Source organism: Periophthalmus magnuspinnatus, chromosome 3 (assembly GCF_009829125.3).
Source record: "Periophthalmus magnuspinnatus isolate fPerMag1 chromosome 3, fPerMag1.2.pri, whole genome shotgun sequence".
Lineage (NCBI taxonomy): Eukaryota > Metazoa > Chordata > Actinopteri > Gobiiformes > Gobiidae > Periophthalmus > Periophthalmus magnuspinnatus.
Window position 1 is genome coordinate 35,524,284 of NC_047128.1, and position 20,027 is coordinate 35,544,310.

The 20,027-nt window shown below is 38.4% G+C and overlaps 1 protein-coding gene across 2 annotated transcripts in view; it reads left to right on the top strand.

Moving 5' to 3' along the window:
- The first annotated feature begins 313 nt into the window (after positions 1-313).
- The window catches only part of epha6 (eph receptor A6), an 83,899-nt gene continuing 64,185 nt past the window's right edge, over positions 314-20,027 (top strand). The window contains exons 1-4 of one of the 2 annotated variants that reach the window (XM_033988695.2): positions 314-392; positions 9,202-9,266; positions 19,337-19,465; positions 19,556-19,705. In XM_033988695.2, the coding sequence (XP_033844586.1) occupies positions 314-392; positions 9,202-9,266; positions 19,337-19,465; positions 19,556-19,705 (423 nt within the window). The remainder of the gene's footprint in view (positions 393-9,201; positions 9,267-19,336; positions 19,466-19,555; positions 19,706-20,027) is intronic. The other variant, XM_055230595.1, reaches the window with a different exon arrangement.

Below are 20,027 nucleotides of genomic sequence, written 5' to 3' on the forward strand. Positions count from 1 at the left end.
GATAAGTTTATTTCCTGAGACTTTGTGGATGTTACGCACGGACCTGGACTCGTCTGTGGCGCGCGTCCATAAACAGCGCGTCAACTCGCACTAACTTCTTGCTTAAGTCTTGTGTTTTTTAGTCTAATCGCGGTGTTTTACATGGCTACAGCTGCTGGACGCGTGCTGGATTCATTAGACTGAAACTTCAGGCTCACAGTGTGGATACAGACTCTTCTCTCCCGCTGTTCATGACCGCGCGTCGCCGGTGTTTGTCTCGGGGATCTGCGCGGGACCGTCGCGGTGATTCTGGAGCGCACGTGTCTCTGTCACGATGTGCGCCATAAGGAGATACTGTGTGTTTGTGTTCGTGCTCAGGAGTGTTCTGTCGGACCCGGGAACCACGAACCAAGGTGAGAGTAAAGGACGTTTCTCTGTTTTACACTTTTAAAGACGCATCAGCTCAAACAAAACGCCTGAAAATAACATCCAGAGCAACTTTAAACTCCACACGATGAGGCTGTGTTATGTTTTATGTTGACATGATGTGAAGAGGGAGCTTCTGTCCTGTCATTTGTCTTTTATTTCCTGCAGTCTTTAAAGTTTGGCCCTATATGAACCAGAGAACTCATTTTAACTTTAGTGTGAGCAGATCAATATACATTACTGTATCAATTGAGGTCAAGCCCATTTGGACTCAGCATTGACTTTGTACCTCCTGCTTTCCATAGATCCCAAAGCCAAATTTTACTGTCTCTTGGCTCAGAATTCCACCCCAATAAATGTGTGAAATAAATAGCTTATTGACACGTTTTGTCTTGAGGGGAAAAGTAGATGGAACATTTCAGAATTTGGTGATAAATATTTCACATTTGTTTATTTGGAGGAATAACGTCTCGATGCATCGTCTTGTTTTCGTGGAGCTGCTCAGGATGTGCCAGTGTGTCATGCCACTTTTATTTTTAACACTGGAAAACAACTCCAATATTTTGGACAAGGACAACAAAAAGCTTGAAAAGTGGAGCTAACAACACAACAATTGGAGCAGCAGTTTATACTGTTTTTGTTGCCACTGCAAAAGAAATAGATGCTGTTTGTGAAATATTGTTGGCCTATGTCTAAGTGTATCCTTCTCCAGTGTGAATTTAGAGACTTGCTCAGCGGCACAATGACATGGAACAGTTTTAAAACTACCAACCCTCCACTTTTGAAACCCTAAACCAGCTCCACACTTTCAGAGCCCTGATGTGTTTGGAGTTTTCTTATGACATGTTGAAGACAGATGCATTTTCACATCTTAGAAAAGCCTGAAACTAACAGATTAACGTGATCGGTGGAGAAAATTTGGTTTGCAATCATCATGAAAAACCATCTCTGTATCAAAACAACACTTCCCCGTACATTATTATTCTTTTATCTACATTTCTGCATCTCTAAAACTCAATCTAAGACCATCCAAGTCAGTCTAAACTATATGTTCTCCATCTGCCACGAGGCAGAGAGTTGTGACAGTATCTCTCCAAACCTCATCCTGACACTATAGGGACTGCACAGCGCTCTCTATATGTGTGTGACAGCCTGTCAACTGCACTGTCTATTTCTGTCCTCTGTGTGTGACGCCTTTTCATTAACAAGTCAAACATATCATTTTAACCCTTATTTGCAAAATGATCCAGTCCCTGTCGCCAACGCCTGATGCCTGGGATTATGCTGTGAGTGTTTGTCCTTTACATCGTTTGAGACAGTAATTAAGTAAAATCTAAATGCACGATAAGCCATTTTATTATAACAATGAACAGTTTTGTAAATCACATCGACTCTTAGTGAGAAGCTTTAAAAAAATACACATTATTATGGTCACATTTTTATAAAGCGCTTTTCCATCTTCAAGATTCAAAGCGCTTTACATCAAGGAACTACTCACACATTCACACATTCATGAGTGTCTTGCCCAAGGACACAGCGATAGCATTTATCTGTGGGAGCTCGATTCACACAGCTCAACCGGCGACGCTTCTATCGAGAGCAGGATTCAAACCGTCAACCTTCAGATCGTTCATCTAGTGCAAATTCACAAATAGAAGATGCACCGCCTGGTCAAAAAAAGTAAATAGGTACGAGGCTCTGATTGGATAATTACTGCAACAAGTTATTTAACCTCAACTGGTGCAATGAGCCGCTTCTCATTTCTTAAACAACTACGTGGAAAGACGCATCTCGTGGTCGTGGAAAAGATGTTCGTCTGTTTGAGAAGAGTCAAATCATCGTCGTCAAGCAGAGAAAACATCTAAGGAGATTGTCTGTACGATCCCTCAGTCGTCCAGGTCTGATCCAGAGCAAAAGACGAAGTTTAAATCTGTTTAACTGGACAAATTGTTGTAGGAGTGAAGACGTTTGGCTGCTCGTCCAAGCCGCGGCTTGGACGAGCAGCCAAACGTCTTCACTTCTACAATGACAGTCTTCTGCTAAGGAGACCACAGAAACTTCTAAAACTGGGTTAAGAACTGTCCAACACATTATTCAAAACTGGAAGGACAGTGGAAACCCATCGAGGAGGAAATGTGTCACCAAATGTTAAAGAAAAGCAACAGTAGAACTCAGGGCTGTGTTTAAAAACGAAACTAAGAGCTTTTTTTTAACAAAATATTAGAGCGTGTGACCTTTTTTTTTGGCCAGGCAGTGTAGAATAACAACATTTTTTACAATGACTCAAGATTTATGATGTGAGATTTGAAAATACCGACCGCACTTGTTTAAACTTACACCAGAATTACATAACTTCATACTTATCCTGCAAAATCAGTGCTGAAAATGTCCGCCGTCTTCTTACGTTAATAGTTTATAGTCAAAGTTAATATTCTAATGTGGTTTTTTTGCCCTTTATGTTAATTTAATTGCAAACACAACTATATAATTTGCAGCTGTCCGCCTCCGCTGCTTAAAGAGTATTTCTTTATTAGCCGCAGCGTGATGCAAATGTGCAGTGGGTTATGGGAATCGGTGGATTAATATTAATGATCGGACTCTCCACTGTAGTCATAGTCACATGGGTAAACTGCTGCCATAACATAATCGGCTCTTGACATCTCCTTCTCTGCAGAGGTCAGTGCGATATTCCCTTTTGAATCTTTAATGTGTAGGTTATGTACTTTCAAAGATGACAGAAGCCCTTTCTCTTTCAAAATGTCAACGTCTTCCTCTCCTCGGCTTCATTTGTGTGTGAGAGAGAGTTAGTTTTCCCAGAGGACGTCTATGTGTCCGTCTGCGTACGGGCTGCGGACATGACGGACTTGACAGAACAGTGCGGGTGAGGGGCGGGGGCACACGGGGGAAACTCGGAGAACCACGATGTGAGGAGCATGAAACGTGTCCGGTCATCTTATTATTTCAATCTGTCAATATTAAGCAGCATATATAGACACTCCTATATGTGTGACATCTCTATTTGTGGAGAAATATCAGGATTTAACAGTTATTCACCGTTATTCACGCCATCGAAATGCAACTGTGAAATCACACCTTTTATTTATACAACACATTTAAAAAGAACTTCAGCCACAGAAAAATCACCAAAAAACAACACTGGTCCCTGGTTTATCGCGGGGGTTATGTTCTAAAAATAACCCACATTTATTTTTTTACAGTTATTCTCTCTGTTTTTGTCTGTAAAACCCCTCACCACACACTTTATACACTTTTCTCACACAGGCGTTAACATTTTCTCACATTTCTCTCTCGTTTAAACTCTCTCAAAGTTCAAACCTTCGTCGGCGTCTTTGTCGGTGCAGAACGTTTCATCGACATTGTGGGTTTTGTCGGGGAGAAAACAAATTGCAAACGTACAGCACTTCAGAGTCACACTGAGATCCAACGTTTATGTAAATTTGACTCCAATATATTGTCCTGTTCAGTCTCTGAGGCTGTGGTTTGTCGGGTTAAAGTTTGATTTAATTTGATGTATTTTTTTGCTTTTTCTTTGCTTAAATAGAACAACACGACAGAACAGTTACAGCTCGACTTTATTCAACTTAACTCTTCTAATCTCGTGTGTTCACTCGTTACATTTTCATCGGTGCGCTCCTTAAATGTGCTGTACTGCAACAAGTAGGATCCAATATTATTATGAAGAAAGTAAATAATGTGTCCAACATAATATAATAAATAAGTAAATAAGTACAAAGTAATAAACAAAATACTCATGACCCAAATAAATGTTAAAACGTAAAATAATATATGTCAAATAAATCAAAGACACGGCCCCGAGGAGATGGACAATGGTCTACAGTCCAAGAGCCAATCAGGACGCAGAACACAATGGTCTACAGTCCCTTAGCCAATCAGGACACAGAACACAATGGTCAACAGTCCAACAGCCAATCAGGACGCAGAACACAATGCACATTCATACATTGTTAAAAAACATGTACAATTACACACAAAAAACATAGAGAAGGAACAACAAACACCAAAATATCCTGTGTATCTCGTATTAAACGCCAGAGAGAAGAGGTGGCTTTTCTTAAACTGAGAGAGGGTCTGAGTGAGAATCTGACAGACAGAAGGAGGCTCCAGTAGATACAGCCTGGTCAGCGAAAACCACACTTTGACAAAACTTTACAAAGGTTCAGGACCTGTATTCTTTCTCCTGGATTTCCTTTTGGTGTGATTGACATGTGGATTAACAGAGAAATCAGAGAAAGGCTCGGTCCACTAGGGTCAAAGCAACACGCCGGCTTTACGAGTTAAAAAGTAAAAAAAACATAACGCAGACGACTGAGACGCAGCGTGGATTTCTGCAGAATCAACACTCGAAGCTCTGAACTGTTTTAAAAGTTCTATATTTTGCGGCGAGGATTTATATTTCCGCTTTTGAGAGACACGTGCTTCAAATTAGTGTCTGCGGTGGAGCCGTCCCGAGTTAGGACAAGCTCGATGCCCTTTATGGTCCATTTCCTGACCATTCTGGCTTTAAACGGGATGAACGAGGGACTGGCTGCTAATGCAACGATATATGAGCATCCTTTAAGAACTTTGTGAATGATAAAGTAACGTGACAGATTAAAAAACACTTTATATTTAGGTTTGTTGAGTTGTACATTGAATTATTATTACTTTTCTCTTCTGACCTACATAATCATAGACATTGCTCGACGGAATAATGATCTAGACATCCCCAACGCAGTCGTATCTGAAACAAGTGATGTGTCAGTTTATCACATTTATTTCTATCGTGTAAAAGTGCGTCATAGCTCGTACTGGACAGTAACAGCAGGGCAGCAGGCTCCACACTGAGATTGTGTGTGGACCAGCTGGAGAAGCTAACCCCTAATTTAGGACAGGCAGATAACTGTGCACCCCCCGTGGAAAATAGTCAATAACTATATTTAGGGCACCTTGAGGCTTGTGCGAAGTGCTTTCTTCAGCGATAGACAAAACTAAATCGTGTTCACTGCACTGCCTATGCCTGGTTGTGTTTAAATCATTACATCAGGATAAATAATCATTAAGTCCAATGGGCTGTGGGCATAATGAGGACTTTACATTATTCTTCTAGTTCAAAGATAAACGTGTTTTCAAAGACAGTTTTTCAAAGTGTGTATTGATTTCCCGAAGACATAGAAAATCATTATTGTCTCTGTTTTATCCTTTCAGAATAACATATATTGGTGTAACTTTTATTACCTTGTGCGATTGTCTATAGAAGTTTCCTCAGTCTGGTCCAAACTAAAAAAAAAGTTGAATTATTGGAGACTATAGGTTGTATTTTCTGTCGATATACAGTATAAAAGAGATAAATGACCAACATAAACCAGTTATACACAGACCTGCAGCTGAAGCAACAATACTACACTAAAATGACATAATAAACATGTTTAAAACATACTTATAAACATGATAATAACTTTAAGAAACCTCTCTATCCATTTTCACGCACAGACTGTCAGGATTAACAGTTCCAGGCCTCATTGAAAAGTTCTGTTTATAAAACTTCTTAAATCTGGATTTTAAAATGTGAAGGAGGAAGTACGTACAGTTCAAACTCTTTTCTAGCTCGTCCTTATTATAAATCCTTTGGCATATAGTATTCACATGCATAAGTCTGATTTTGTCACAAACTTCTGCCTTTAAAATAAAAGTATTCAAAGAAAGATTAAGTCTGAGTGTCAAACATTTACAGAGAGAAAAGCTCCAGGGCAGAAAGGTGCTGCAACTTTGAAAACGACGTCTCCAAAACACGGAAACTGCAGTAAAGGGACAGTTGTGTCTCACTGGATCTTTGTGTAAGTTAATCGTTACTGCGACGAGGCACATTTGGAAGTATGATGTATTTTTGAAGTAAATATACACAATAAACGGCGATATTTCAACAACTTTCTGCCACTGACACAAAAAACCCTGCAATAAATAAATAAAAAGCACTTTAGTAGTAAGTTTGTGTCTTTAGTGAGTCATAGAAGTTATTTATTCAACCCTCCACAGCTGAAATCTTATTATAATACAAAACAAATCACAAAAAGGTTACACACTAATAAAAACAAGTCCGTATCGAACTCTAAATATAGAAATTATTGCGCTAGTCTGAATTGCAACATAATTAAAACCCAAACTGAACCTGTCTCACCAGATAACCACATTATAACTTCATGAGAAAGAGTTTTTTATGGTTTCACCGTGAGCCGATGGTCGAGTGTGTGTGCACAGGTGAAGCGACGCTGTGTGTTTACGTTACAATATGATCATCCATACTCATACTCACGCTCATATATTCTCCTGCGGTACAGAAATAGTCTCAGATAAATGTTTAATGTGCACTTCACTGTGTACACACGGGTGTATTTGATGTTGAGTGAGAGGAGGGCTGCAGAAAGGACTGTCGAGATCTTAGACTTTGCTGGTCATTCACTCCTGCATGTTTTTTTGTTTTGTTTTTTCTTCTTACCAGCTCTACTCGCCTTAAATTACCGCCAAACGATCAAAGCTAAATTAGACTTATAACTACTGAAGAGGTTCATAATCTCCCTCGTCTATCTAGTCCTTATTCTTACTTTCAAAAACAAGCATAACTCATTAAATTAACCTGTATTTGTTTAGGTCCGAGGCGCAGAAGAGTGACAGGAGATGTGACTTCTAGGTTTATAATGTCATCCTCAGGAGAGCGACACACTTATTGATAGAGACTGTAATTAACTGGAGGAGTGAAGACAAAGGAAATTGCACATTCATCATATCAAATTGGCTCTGAGGCTCCGGCAAAGTGCAGGATAATAGGTCTCTTCATGTGTGAGGCGTGACTGGAGTGTAGACCGCGGCGAGAGAGGGGAGCGCTTGTAACTTCTCTGTTTGTGTAAAAAAAAAAAAAAAAGGACAAACATAGAGTCTGATCAGCTGTGTCCCTGCGTCTGTCTGTCTGGAAAATGGACATAAAAGACTCAGGTTGAATGTAGATCTGAAACTTATGAGGTTGTCAGAGTCAGAGTCGCGCGTTTGCGTTGAAATCTCGTCACGTCACAGTCATGTCAATAAGAAATGACACAAAACGCAGTTAAAAAAGTCTATAATGTTCTTTTTTTACTTCTAGTCCAATGAGGTTCGTCTGATCTTCCGTTAATTCATTTTGTTAGATTATTTTTTCAGATCAAGGTTTAGTTCGTTTCCAGACCTGACAGTTTCGACAGTTTCCCTCAGTCAGCCGATTTAAAAAAAAAAAGGTTTGGTGCCGTCTTTCTAAAAGGTGGAGACAGGAGGACAGCGCCATCTGCAGTTGGGCTTCTTCAGGACGGTATTCTTGCATGTCTCGCGATAAAACATACATCATGGAAACACAGACGGGATTCAGGACACGGAAAAAGGACATAGGACATAACTCAAATCAGCCATTTCTGACCAGTGTAAAAGAGAAAACCACATTATAGACCAGGACGGAGCAAACATCACTGGGACAGAGGACAACAAGCATCGTCTCTGGGTTAAGGAGGCAATCAAAATACGGTAACGTGCCCACAAGATTTTAAACCGGGACGAGGGGGCTTTGTTACTCTCACACACCTGAGATATTGTCCTGAAGAAGCCGCACTGCCTCCATTAGCTGGAAAACAGCGCCAAAACCTGTTTAAATCAGGTGACTGGGCACGCCACTGCAACATCACGTGACCACGCTGAGGAAGAGCGCTAGTGAGCAGTCGAAAACAAACTCACTAACTGAACTTTGGTCTGAGAAAAGAATCTATTGAAATGCTAAGATCATAATTGTAATTAACCAATATTATCTCCACACATTAAGGTTAAGATTTTGCCTCAGCCACAACCGCGGTCCAATGGCTCCAATTCACTTTACATTGAAAAACGGGGCCCGTCTCTCTGTACCTGCTGCTCAGACTCGTCGTTTTGGTCTTAAATGTTCGTATTAACCCTCGACATGATCCTGGGGTTTTTATTTCACTATTGTGTTTGTAAATCAAGATATGAACATTAATCAAAGACAAATCGGGCGCCTTCTTTCACCAACAGTCGAACAGGTTTGATTGACAGCCTTGCTAAGCATCTGCTCCCTTCTAAACCAGCGGGGAACCTCACAGATAAGAATATTGACACCAACATGGACCATCTATATATGTGTTTATTAACTTTTATCGTCTTGGCACTTATTTTCCTGTGCCAAATTGCACTTTTTTTGGTTCAAATACTCCTTCTCCCATGTTCTTTTTGGACTGGGGATTGCTGATTGTTAGTTTTTCGTGGATCAAATGCTTCCTCAGGCTTCAAGGATCTAATTTTTTTTGTTTCCATAAAGTATTTGAAAGACTGTTTGTCCTGATTCCTCCGTGCTGTCCTCCCCGTCACCCCTGTGTTTCTCGTACGAGGTTGTGTTTGGAGCCCTGACCTCTGTGAAGGAGAGCTCCATCCCTCCTGCACCTCTCAGACGGGGGGCGTGTCTGCCGTTGTCCGAGACGCTCCTAAAAGCTGTTATTTCATAGGTGGTTGAATCTGATAAGGACTTTACAGCTCGACCAGCTCCTCATTGACAGCTTGATAACTGCTGTCTGTGCCTTATTCCCTTTTTGTCGCATGCATTCTGTTCTCTTTAAGTTCACCGTCTGACCTCTGCGGTTCACTCTCTCCTCTCAACTTGTCCTGTCACGGTTTACGCTCTCCATGTTCTACTCACTAACTTTTTCCCTTCTTTTTCCACTCCTTTCTTTCCCGCTTCTGTGCTCCTCGCAGTGGTTCTGCTGGACACCACAACGGTGCTTGGAGAGCTGGACTGGAAGACCTATCCCGTGAACGGGGTGAGTGGCTCAATGACGATGATATAAACGGTTTTCTGATCGGTGACGGATCAACCAATCAGAGGGCTTCATGTAGCGGCATGTAATCTGAGCTTTTTTTTAGAAATTCAGTGACAAAACAGGTTGAAGTTGTGTAGTGTAGTTTATCGTTTCTTGGCATCAGTGTCATGTGGTTCAAATAATCTCGTTTTGTCATGAGTTTAATATCAATTTGTCTCAAGAGTTTACTTTTTTTTTGACAACCCAGTTCTAGTTTTTGTTTGCGTGAAAGTCAATGGAATAGTCGAGATTAGGTTTGCCCTAGTTTAGATCTCGTCTAGTCCTCATTAACCTCCTGAGACCCGAGCTCTTGCAGGACTTTATTTGCAAAAACTATTAAGAGCTTGAACACATATATTTTGTGTAAAAAAACAAAATGAGAAACAATTGCGCCTCTGGGAACAATGTGTCTCATTTGTGCTGCTGACATATGCCTTTAAATAAAATAAAATAAATAAATAAATGAATAAATAAATAAATAAATAAATAAATAAATAAATAAATAAATAAATAAATAAATAAATAAATAAATAAAATTAAAAACTATATATTAAAATACAATAAAAAACAAAATAAAATTAAAATAAATAAATAATTAAATAAAAAAAATGAAATACAATAAAAATATAAAAAATAATAATAAAATAAAAATAAATACAATAAAAAAATTAAAAAAAATAATTAAAAAATGAAAATAAATAAATAAATATTCTAAACTCTTAGAAATATTCAAAATTGAACATGTTCTTGTTGCTGTTCTTCTTCTAAAAATTTGCACTGTGGCCTAAACAACCCAAAATGTGTCGTCCACAGATGAGGACACTGGGTCTCAGGAGGTTAAGATCTGGTGGTACTCGGAAATCTAAATATTTTGTTCCATCGTTGCATAACAGATGATCAATTTAAACCAATCACTGTCCATCGTGATCTGTCTGTCGTAACATCAGGGGGATTAAAGATACAGACTCGGAGTTAAAGTTTGACAGAGTTTATTACAAACAAGGAAATATAAATGTTGTTTGACAGAGCAGGTATTAGAGAGCTGGGTCGGAGGCTGAGGTGTTTGCATCGTTCGGAGACGGAGGTGCAGAGTAGTTCTAAGAAGCAGGATCTGGGTTAAAAATGAGAACATCACTGTATGAAATGTATTTATAAGACACTACGGCGATGAACTGCCTGTTGAACTTTGACACGGGAACTTTAAATCTAAAATCTCATGTTTGTATAAGTCTAAAAACTGTCCAAACTGAAATGGGAAAAAAATCTTTTGGCTGTTTTCCTTCCCAAAAATGCAAAACTGTGTGTATCGGTGCTACTGATTCACTTAAACCATTTGGAGATAAACATTTATACTCACACCTGCTCCTGTTTTGAACGTTTTAAATGGACGTATGTTATTTGTTTTGTTTGTATTGTTCTGTATTTGAACAAGGCACTCATGAAAAGGAGAGTGCTCTCGTTGGGCTCTAACTGCGTGAATAAAGATAAATTAAATAAAACACGGCGCTTGATGTAAAAGTTTGAGAACCGTAATGGCAGTGCTCTCAGTTAAACACAGATTCAGATTTGTGGTCAGCGTCAGGGTCTGTTGTTTGTTTAAGTCGATTGCAGGATTCGTGTAGGTGTTTATTATGCCATTTTTATTTATAGATTTTTTTTTTTACTTTATACTTTGCTAAGAACTGATACAAACCATAAATGAGCTCATAATTTAACCACATTAGGATAAAATTGCCGTCAGAATAATGACATAGTTTGAATTAATGACGTTTAAAATCATATCTCTTTATACCTTTTATGCACTTTTCCTGCTCCTAAAAGCATTTGGCGAATTAGACTAGATTTTTTCATCGATTTAACATCGCAATTACAAAATGAATGAGTTTGTTTTAATTGGGGGCATTTTTCTCTGGCCTTTTTCTTTATAACTGATGAGTGATTATATTTTACATTCTGTGGAGCCTTTTTCTGAGTATCCAGGGGGTAAAGAATGCATAGTTAATGGAAAGGTTAATGGACATCACTAATCTAAATTTTGCTCGAGGACATGAAAAAGAAAAAAAAAATACTTTCCACAATATTGGGTCATTTATCCAGGGTCTGTGGTCAGTAACTTTTTGGTTCAGAGAAACTTTTACACCCACATAATTCACACAAATCCACACAAACTCCGTCAAAAGCAACTGTACAAAAGGGCTAAAAAGTTTGAAGTATTTTAATAAACTTTATCCAGGTTTTAAATATCACGGGATGATTAAAATATATGAGCCGAAGAGGTCCAAGAAGGGCACACAAAGTCTTTTTACGGGGGTAGTTTTTGAACCACCATAACTGCAGATACTGAAGAGGCAAATGAGGTAAAACTCCACGAACTGTTCAGTTGAAACACATGTTAAAGATAAAAGGACACTGTAATGAAAGCGTTTAATGATAATTGATAGTCTGAAGTGAACCAGTGCATTTTGTGTAGGTAGAAAACTAGATATTATGAAAAATGTAAAATGCATGTTCTTGATAAGCTTCAATAGGCAGCAATAACGACAAAACCTATTATTTAAATCAGTTCTTTCCAAATGTGAAACTTTGACCTGATGGTGTGAGTCTATATCAAGAACTCGGCGTTAATAAAACCGGAATTTATATCAGTAATAACGTCTTAAAGTGATGGTACCTGATTTTTCCCATGTAGTTTTTTTCTTTTCTTTTTTTTGCCCCAGTGCAGACATTTTGTAAACAGTCAAAATCTGGCACATCTCCTTTAAGTTTTGTAAATATTCTAATTCTGTTTATACTAAAATTTCAAGTTGACACTGTCGGTTTCTCTTCTGTTGTATGAAGAACAGGCGTAGAGTCACAGATATCGTTCTGTAGATTTTTATAAAGCAGAGTCTAGTCCAGAGTCTAGTGCAGAGTCTAGTTCAGAGTCTTGTGCAGAGTCTAGTCCAGAGTCTAGTCCAGAGTCTAGTGCAGAGTCTAGTTCAGAGTCTAGTTCAGAGTCTAGTCCAGAGTCTAGTCCAGAGTCTAGTGTAGAGTCTAGTCCAGAGTCTAGTGCAGAGTCTAGTGCAGAGTCTAGTCCAGAGTCTAGTCCAGAGTCTAGTGTAGAGTCTAAAACAAAGTCTAGTTTAGAGTCTAGTTCAGAGTCTAGTGCAGAGTCTAAAACAGAGTCTAGTCCAGAGTCTAGTCCAGAGTCTAGTGCAGAGTCTAAAACAGAGTCTAGTGCAGAGTCTAGTTCAGAGTCTAGTGCAGAGTCTAAAACAGAGTCTAGTGCAGAGTCTAGTCCAGAGTCTAGTTCAGAGTCTAAAACAGAGTCTAGTGCAGAGTCTAGTTCAGAGTCTAGTGCAGAGTCTAAAACAGAGTCTAGTGCAGAGTCTAGTTCAGAGTCTAGTTCAGAGTCTAAAACAGAGTCTAGTGCAGAGTCTAGTTCAGAGTCTAGTGCAGAGTCTAAAACAGAGTCTAAAACAGAGTCTAGTCCAGAGTCTAGTTCAGAGTCTAGTCTAGAGTCTAGTTCAGAGTCTAGTCCAGAGTCTAGTGCAGAATCAAACAGAATGAGACTGTACCAGGGTTTCATTCTATTCCCAGAGTGATTCTTACAGAGTGAGGGCTGCACATTAATACATTTTAAACTGAACAAGGTGAGAGTTTTATTCTCCTCCTTCGTGGGGGTCACACATTCCTGAGATGTGGCTTTAACCAAAATGACCAGAACATACTGTAGCTGTTTCTTCCCGTAGTGTGATATTTGACCACTGGTGCACGATGGGAAACAGAGCGTTTTGCACCTTTGTAAGAAAGTAAGTAATGTATTATATTTGTATATTGTCCACAACTCTGATGATATGAAAAAGGACCAATATATGATGTCGATTTAAACCACAATGATATAACTTTTTTTTAATACAATCAGTTCATTTTCCGTGTGGTCTCTCGTTACATCATCATCATTCGGATTTTGTCATTTTTATTTACGATTAGTTTTTATTAGGATCTGGGTATTGATTTTTTGATAATATTTTTGGCCAACAATGAAACAAACAAACAGAAACTCCCTTTAACAAACACATCTTCAGCATCTTTTACCGCTCTCTTGTATCTCTCAGCCTTATCTCTTTGTGACGCACTGATTAGCTTCTCTTGAGCCCCCGCTCGCCTCGGCTCTGGTCCGCTTCGTCCAGGGGTCATAGGTCACACGATTAGGACATGCTTATGTGATTGCCTGGAGTGCGCGGGCCAGAGCTCATCCCTCAAACTGCACTTTTTTTTTTTTTTTTGCATTTGTTTTCTCTGCTCTGAACCATGCCACCTCCCAAGGGTGCGTTTTAACACTCGGAGGCGCGCCCAGTGACAAATCACCATTTTCTCCTGTTTGTATGCATAATGGAGCTCAAATTACTTAATGCTGATCTTATGCAAACCAGAACGCTTGGATTTTTAAAAAGTGTATTTGTTACCGAGCGTGGAAAGGAGGCCACTGACATGACAAAAGAGACACACAATACACGAGCGAAAGTGAGCGAGAATTATAACACTGTGGGGATTAACACCTGCAGGGCTCCATATCGACTTGGAGGAGCAGCCAAGTCTAAATATATTTGAACACAATATAGTTGGTTGAATAAACTTCAAGTTAAATGCCAAGATAAACAATGTTATCATTTCTTACCGTTGTTAAGTCAAATTGAGTTGAAATTGGTTTGAAATCATCAGTGACCATCTTAACCTGAAACTAATCTGAGGTTTAGAGCAGAGTGTGAAATGGCACTGATTAAAACTGTGTCTGTTTATGTTTGGAAAATTAAGATTGTAGTTTTCAGTATTTTTATTTTTAAATGAAATTTGAAAAGCAATCAACATGTGGAAAAAGCCAGAGTTCTTAGTGAAAGTTATTACACAAAATGGATGAACTTTAAGCCGTGTTATAATGCTGATACAGTGGGGCAAAAAAGTGTTTATTCAGCCACTAATTGTGCAAGTTCTCCCACTTAAAAAGATGAGAGAGACCTGTAATTTTCATCATAATTTCACTTCAACTATGAGAGACAGAAGGTCAAACGTTTTCTGTAAGTCTACACAAGGTTTTCACACACTGTTGTAGTTTGTTTGTGGTTCCTTTGCTCTTTGGTCTTGGCCATAGTGGAGTTTGAGTCTGACTGTTTGCAGTTGTGGACAGGTGTCTTTTATACTGAGAACAAGTTCAAACAGGGGCCATTAATACAGGTAACGAGTGGAGGACAGAGGAGCCTCTTAAAGAAGAAGTTACAGGAAATCTTGCTTGTTTGTAGGTGAGGAATTTACCAAGTAATTTATAAAAAAATCTGTATTCTTTCCCCTCATTCTGTCTCATAGTTGAATTGAACCCATGATGAAAATTACAGGCGTCTCTCATCTTTTTAAGTGGAAAAACTTGCACAATCGGTGGCTGAATAAACACTTTTTTGCCCCACTGTACCTCCTCAAAAACAGACCTGGAGCTGCGTTTTGTTTCATCCGCACTTGTTTGATTAATCCTCGTTTATTTGGCCATCAGCATCACCAAAACTCAAAATGCTTCTGATTCTAGTGAGTAGTTTAAAAACACAGTGGAACACGACAGCACTAGTGTTTTGAGAGAGAGTTTTTAGAGCAGAACTCGGTTTAAATATACAAGATTTGTGTTAAACGTGCGAGTGAAGCAATGCCAAACTCATATAACTCATTACAACATAGATCAGAAAACAGAGTAATAGATTTACGCCTTTTAAGATTTACGCAGTGCAACGAATTTGAATGAGAAGATCAAAAACACTGCTGCAGTTTATGACCTATATGCAAAGTCAGGCTGAAGTTTTGGTTCTTGTTGTGTCACAGATACATAATCATATATAAAGACGACTTAATAGGCATCAAACAGAGCTCTGTACTTGTGCCAGTCACTAAGGGGTTTGTGTAATAATAGCAGCAGTAATATATGCATGATTACTCAGTACCTCAGAGTCCACTTAACATCACACAGACAAGTCAACATTATTGGGTGGCGGTACATTTGAGAGAGCTATTATGATTGATTAATCATTTAGCCCTGAGGTGTCACAAGGAGCTAATTTAGATAGCTTAATTAATATAAGATTAATTGCCTTCAAACACTCCACTCAAGGTTAAAGTGTTGTTTAATAATTTAGATATGTCTGCATCAGGTTCCCCTCACTCAAAGCTGTCTGTGAGATTCAATACTCAAGTTTGTTAGACTGTATGACACACTCAGGCATTCATCCCGAGTCCTGCAGCGTCGCACAAGAGGCTTTAGCTTTTAATAAAACCGAGGCTTGCCCTGCACAACTGAAAAACATAACACAAACCTCAACTCCGTGGGGAAACTCTTAAACAATAAACTAACTCTTCTTTAGTAAGCATTCACGAGAGACGCAAAGAAACTAGCTGCACAATCACAATTACTGAAAAATCATTACCTGACCTTGGTTACTGTGAAGTCTCTTGTTTCTCCGATGCAATAGATAGAAATAAAACAATTTTGTTCATTTGTAAGATTAATTCCATTATAGCTTAGACTTGAACTTTCTTTCTTTACTGTGATAAAAGAGTTCGGCAAGTACTTATAAAGTATACTTTAAATAAAACTGTATTTGAAACGATCCAGTTATTATCCAGATATTGCCTTTTTCCTGCTAAAAACATTACATCAGAGTGTGTATTATGCAACAGGTCAAAGTTAGTTCATTGTGTATTTGTTTGACCTGGACCTGGGCTAATGCATTAATAAAGTTTGGACTCACTCCTGCTCTGGTGTGATAAATGTATTTGATGAGTAAGCTACAAATGGGCCGTCGCTCTCAGAACAGTGGAGCGGTCCCATAGACGAGTCACCTCTGTGCCGCTTTCAGCTGTGAATACAGACATCTGCGGAGTGCTCAATACAACTGACCTAATCAGAGCATAACAGAGGAAGCGTCTAAAAGCTTCTCCTGCTGCGCTCCGGCTGCACAAATACTGCTTATACTGTGCCACGTACAATAGAAAAAGTGCTCAAAAGCCTTGTTTCTCACTTCAGCTGGTTAAGGATTTGTTTAGAAGAAGCACTACATTATGTCTTTTCGGCTTCTTGTTGATAATCACATTTCCCAGAGCCATAATGATTACTATAGTAGTGCAGTAGTTTTTGTATTTGAAGAATAAATACTGTGTTTTATAGGTGCACATATTTTCTGCTGAGGGGGGTCAGTTGTCTGTTTATTTTATTCTATTTATTTTATTTTATCCAATCCAATCCACTTTATTTATATAGCACATTTCATAAACAAATTGTTTCCAAAGTGCTGCACAGAGACAAAGACATAAAATAAAAAGGAACAACAATCAAAAATAAATAGGTGCTCATTTAATATGACTAATAACTAAGTGTACATAAAATCAATAAAACACATAAAAATAAATAAAAAAACACACAATTTTATCATTAAGTCTGCATGTCATTCACAACAAAATCCTGAGTACAACATTTGCAATTAATAAAATGCAAAGTAAAATGTACATTAAAATATTCACAGGCTTCAGTTAAAACAAACAAAGATGCAGTGTGTTAAAATTGACATTTTTTTCACCTGAAATGTTCCACAGAATGGCATTAAAGTTATCTTTCCTGCACATAAGCGATGTTTTTATTCTTCAGAACCGGTCAAACATGTGCGGGCTCGCCTCTCCACAAATCTGACCTGTAACTTAGCCTAGTAGTGCCACCTGTTTGTCGCTAAAAAGGTGCAGTGCGTAGCGTTGATGTCGCACTGTGGAACATTCTGCAAAGAAGTGACATCTCCATGGAAAAAAGTTACATAATCCACAGTTAAAATATGGAGATTTGCACTCACTACTTCCTCAGCAAATACTTTAACCTTTATTCAAACTAATACATTTTTTTTTTTTTGTTAAATTCTCGTTCAAACCGCAGACTCACAGCTTGAATCACCCAATTATTTGCCCAGTGAAATCTACAATTCCTAAATCCACCATTTAATGCTACACGAGTTGTAAGGAAGAGCTCGTGTCAATAAGTGTTAGAGCGTCTGATGCTGTGATCAGCGCCGCGTTAAAGTCGAGCTGACAAATGAGAGAGAGCCGCATGATGCAACGCTGTGAAAACACCCTGAAAGTAAAGCACCACATTTCACTTTGAAAAGGGTTTCAATGAAGAAATGACGCCCAGATCGGCCCGTCACCTTAATTACTCTACCCACTTATTATTCCATATTTCTGAGACGGAACTATATGTTTTATGGGTCAATATGTATCAAGGGGACGTTTTCTTTATGTATCGTGCGGACGTTTTCTTTATGTATCGTGCGGACATTTTCTTTACGTATTGTGCGGACGTTTTCTTTATGTATCGTGCGGACATTTTCTTTACACTACTGAGAAGTTTTAGTTAATTTTTTGGCAGAATGATAAGATTTGTGCTGTAGAATGTGGAATAACTAACTCATAAATATGTGTCATTCTGCTGTTTTTTATTGCATCTCGTGTTTTTTTTTTGTTTGTTTGTTTTTTGTAAATTTAGTTTTTGTGGTTTAAATCTGCTCTTAGGTTCTTGTGTCAGTAGTTTCAATATTTTCTGTCTATTGTCTATAATCACTTCTGAATTGATTAGTGCGGCAGGCCTATGGTTAGATTGACATTATATTTTTAATCATTCAATACAATAATGACATTGGGATTATGAACAGAGATGGGTAATACTTACTCATTTACTGAAGTACATTTATTCAAAGTAGTTTTCAGACACATGAGTATTATATTTTACAGTGTAACAGTACTCTTAAACGCTTTACTCTTCCTTCTGTGAGTGAGAATATTGATTTATTTTCACATTTCATTTTATTGAAGCAGTATGATTTAAGTTTTACTTTACTTGATGGTCCATAAATACCAGATACCAGAAAACATTAGCATTAGCTACAAATTATAAATAATATATTACACCGAGCAGGTACTACAGGGTGGACCCTACTTTGCACTTCTACTTGAGTTGTTTGCTACTATAGAGGCTGAATGATTTGGAGAAAGTCTTGCCCAAGGACTCGGTGGTGTAAATATGAGGAATCCACCCCTGGGATTATGGCTGAGAGGCAGAGGCTCTACTGCATCAGTACAACTGAACAAATGAAGCACCAAACATCACATATACACATCACACATACACATCACATATACACATCACATATACACATCACATATACGCATCACATATACACATCACATATACACATCACATATGAACATAACATATACACATCACACATACACATCACATATACACATCACATATACACATCACATATACGCATCACATATACACATCACATATACACATCACATATACACATAACATACACATCACACATACACATCACATATACACATAACATATGAACATAACATATACACATCACATATACACATACCATATGAACATACCATATACACATAACATATGAACATAACATATGAACATAACATATACACATCACATATACACATCACATATACACATCACATACACATCACATATACACATCACATATACACATCACATACACATCACATATACACATCACATACACATCACATATACACATCACATATACACATCACATACACATCACATATACACATCACATATACACATCACATACACATCACATATGCGCGTCACATATGCGTGTCACATATGCGTGTCACATATACGCGTCACATATACGCGTCACATATACGCGTCACATATACGCGTCACATATACGCATCACATATACGCATCACATATACGCATCACATATACGCATAACATATACACATCACATATACACATAACATACACATAACAAATACACATAACATATACACATAACGTATGAACATAACATATGCACATAACATGTACACATAACATGTACACATATGCACATGACAAACAGAACATTTTGTCCAAATATTATGTAGAATTTGTCACTAATTTCCAACGTGCTAATGTTGAAATACGTATGTTCCAGTGGGACGCTATCACAGAAATGGATGAGCAGAATCGACCAATCCACACGTTCCAGGTGTGTCATGTGATGGAGCCCAATCAAAACAACTGGCTCCGGTCGGGATGGATCAGACGACAGGCAGCACAAAGGGTCAGCTCCTCAACAGATCAATAATATGGACATTAGTTGCAATAATCGATGTTTATTTGCACTTGTAAGCCCGTGCCTGTTCTCCTTTAGGTGTATGTGGAGCTGCGTTTCACTCTCAGAGATTGTAACTCCATTCCCTGGGTGTCTGGCACATGTAAAGAGACCTTCAACCTGTTCTACCTGCAGTCTGAGGAGCCGCTGCCCTCCACCACGCGCTTCAGGCCCACGGACTACGCCAAGGTCAGAGATACTCACTCATTTGAAATTAATACCTGGTGTGACTCCTGCGGGCAAACCTCAGATTCATTCACTCATTTCTCTCATGGAGGTTCTATTACCTTCTCGTCTCCATGGACATTGCCTGGAATGTTCCACACTGTGGTATTAAACATGTTTGTATGTTTTTGACCAAAAAATACCTTTAAAAAAAATAAAAAATAATAAAAAATAAAATAAAATAAAATAAATAAAAAATAATAAAGAAAGAAAGAAAGAAAACAGTGTCCAGCAGTAATCAGACCAGAACTGAAGAAGCGGCTTGGATGAGCGGCCAAATGCCTGT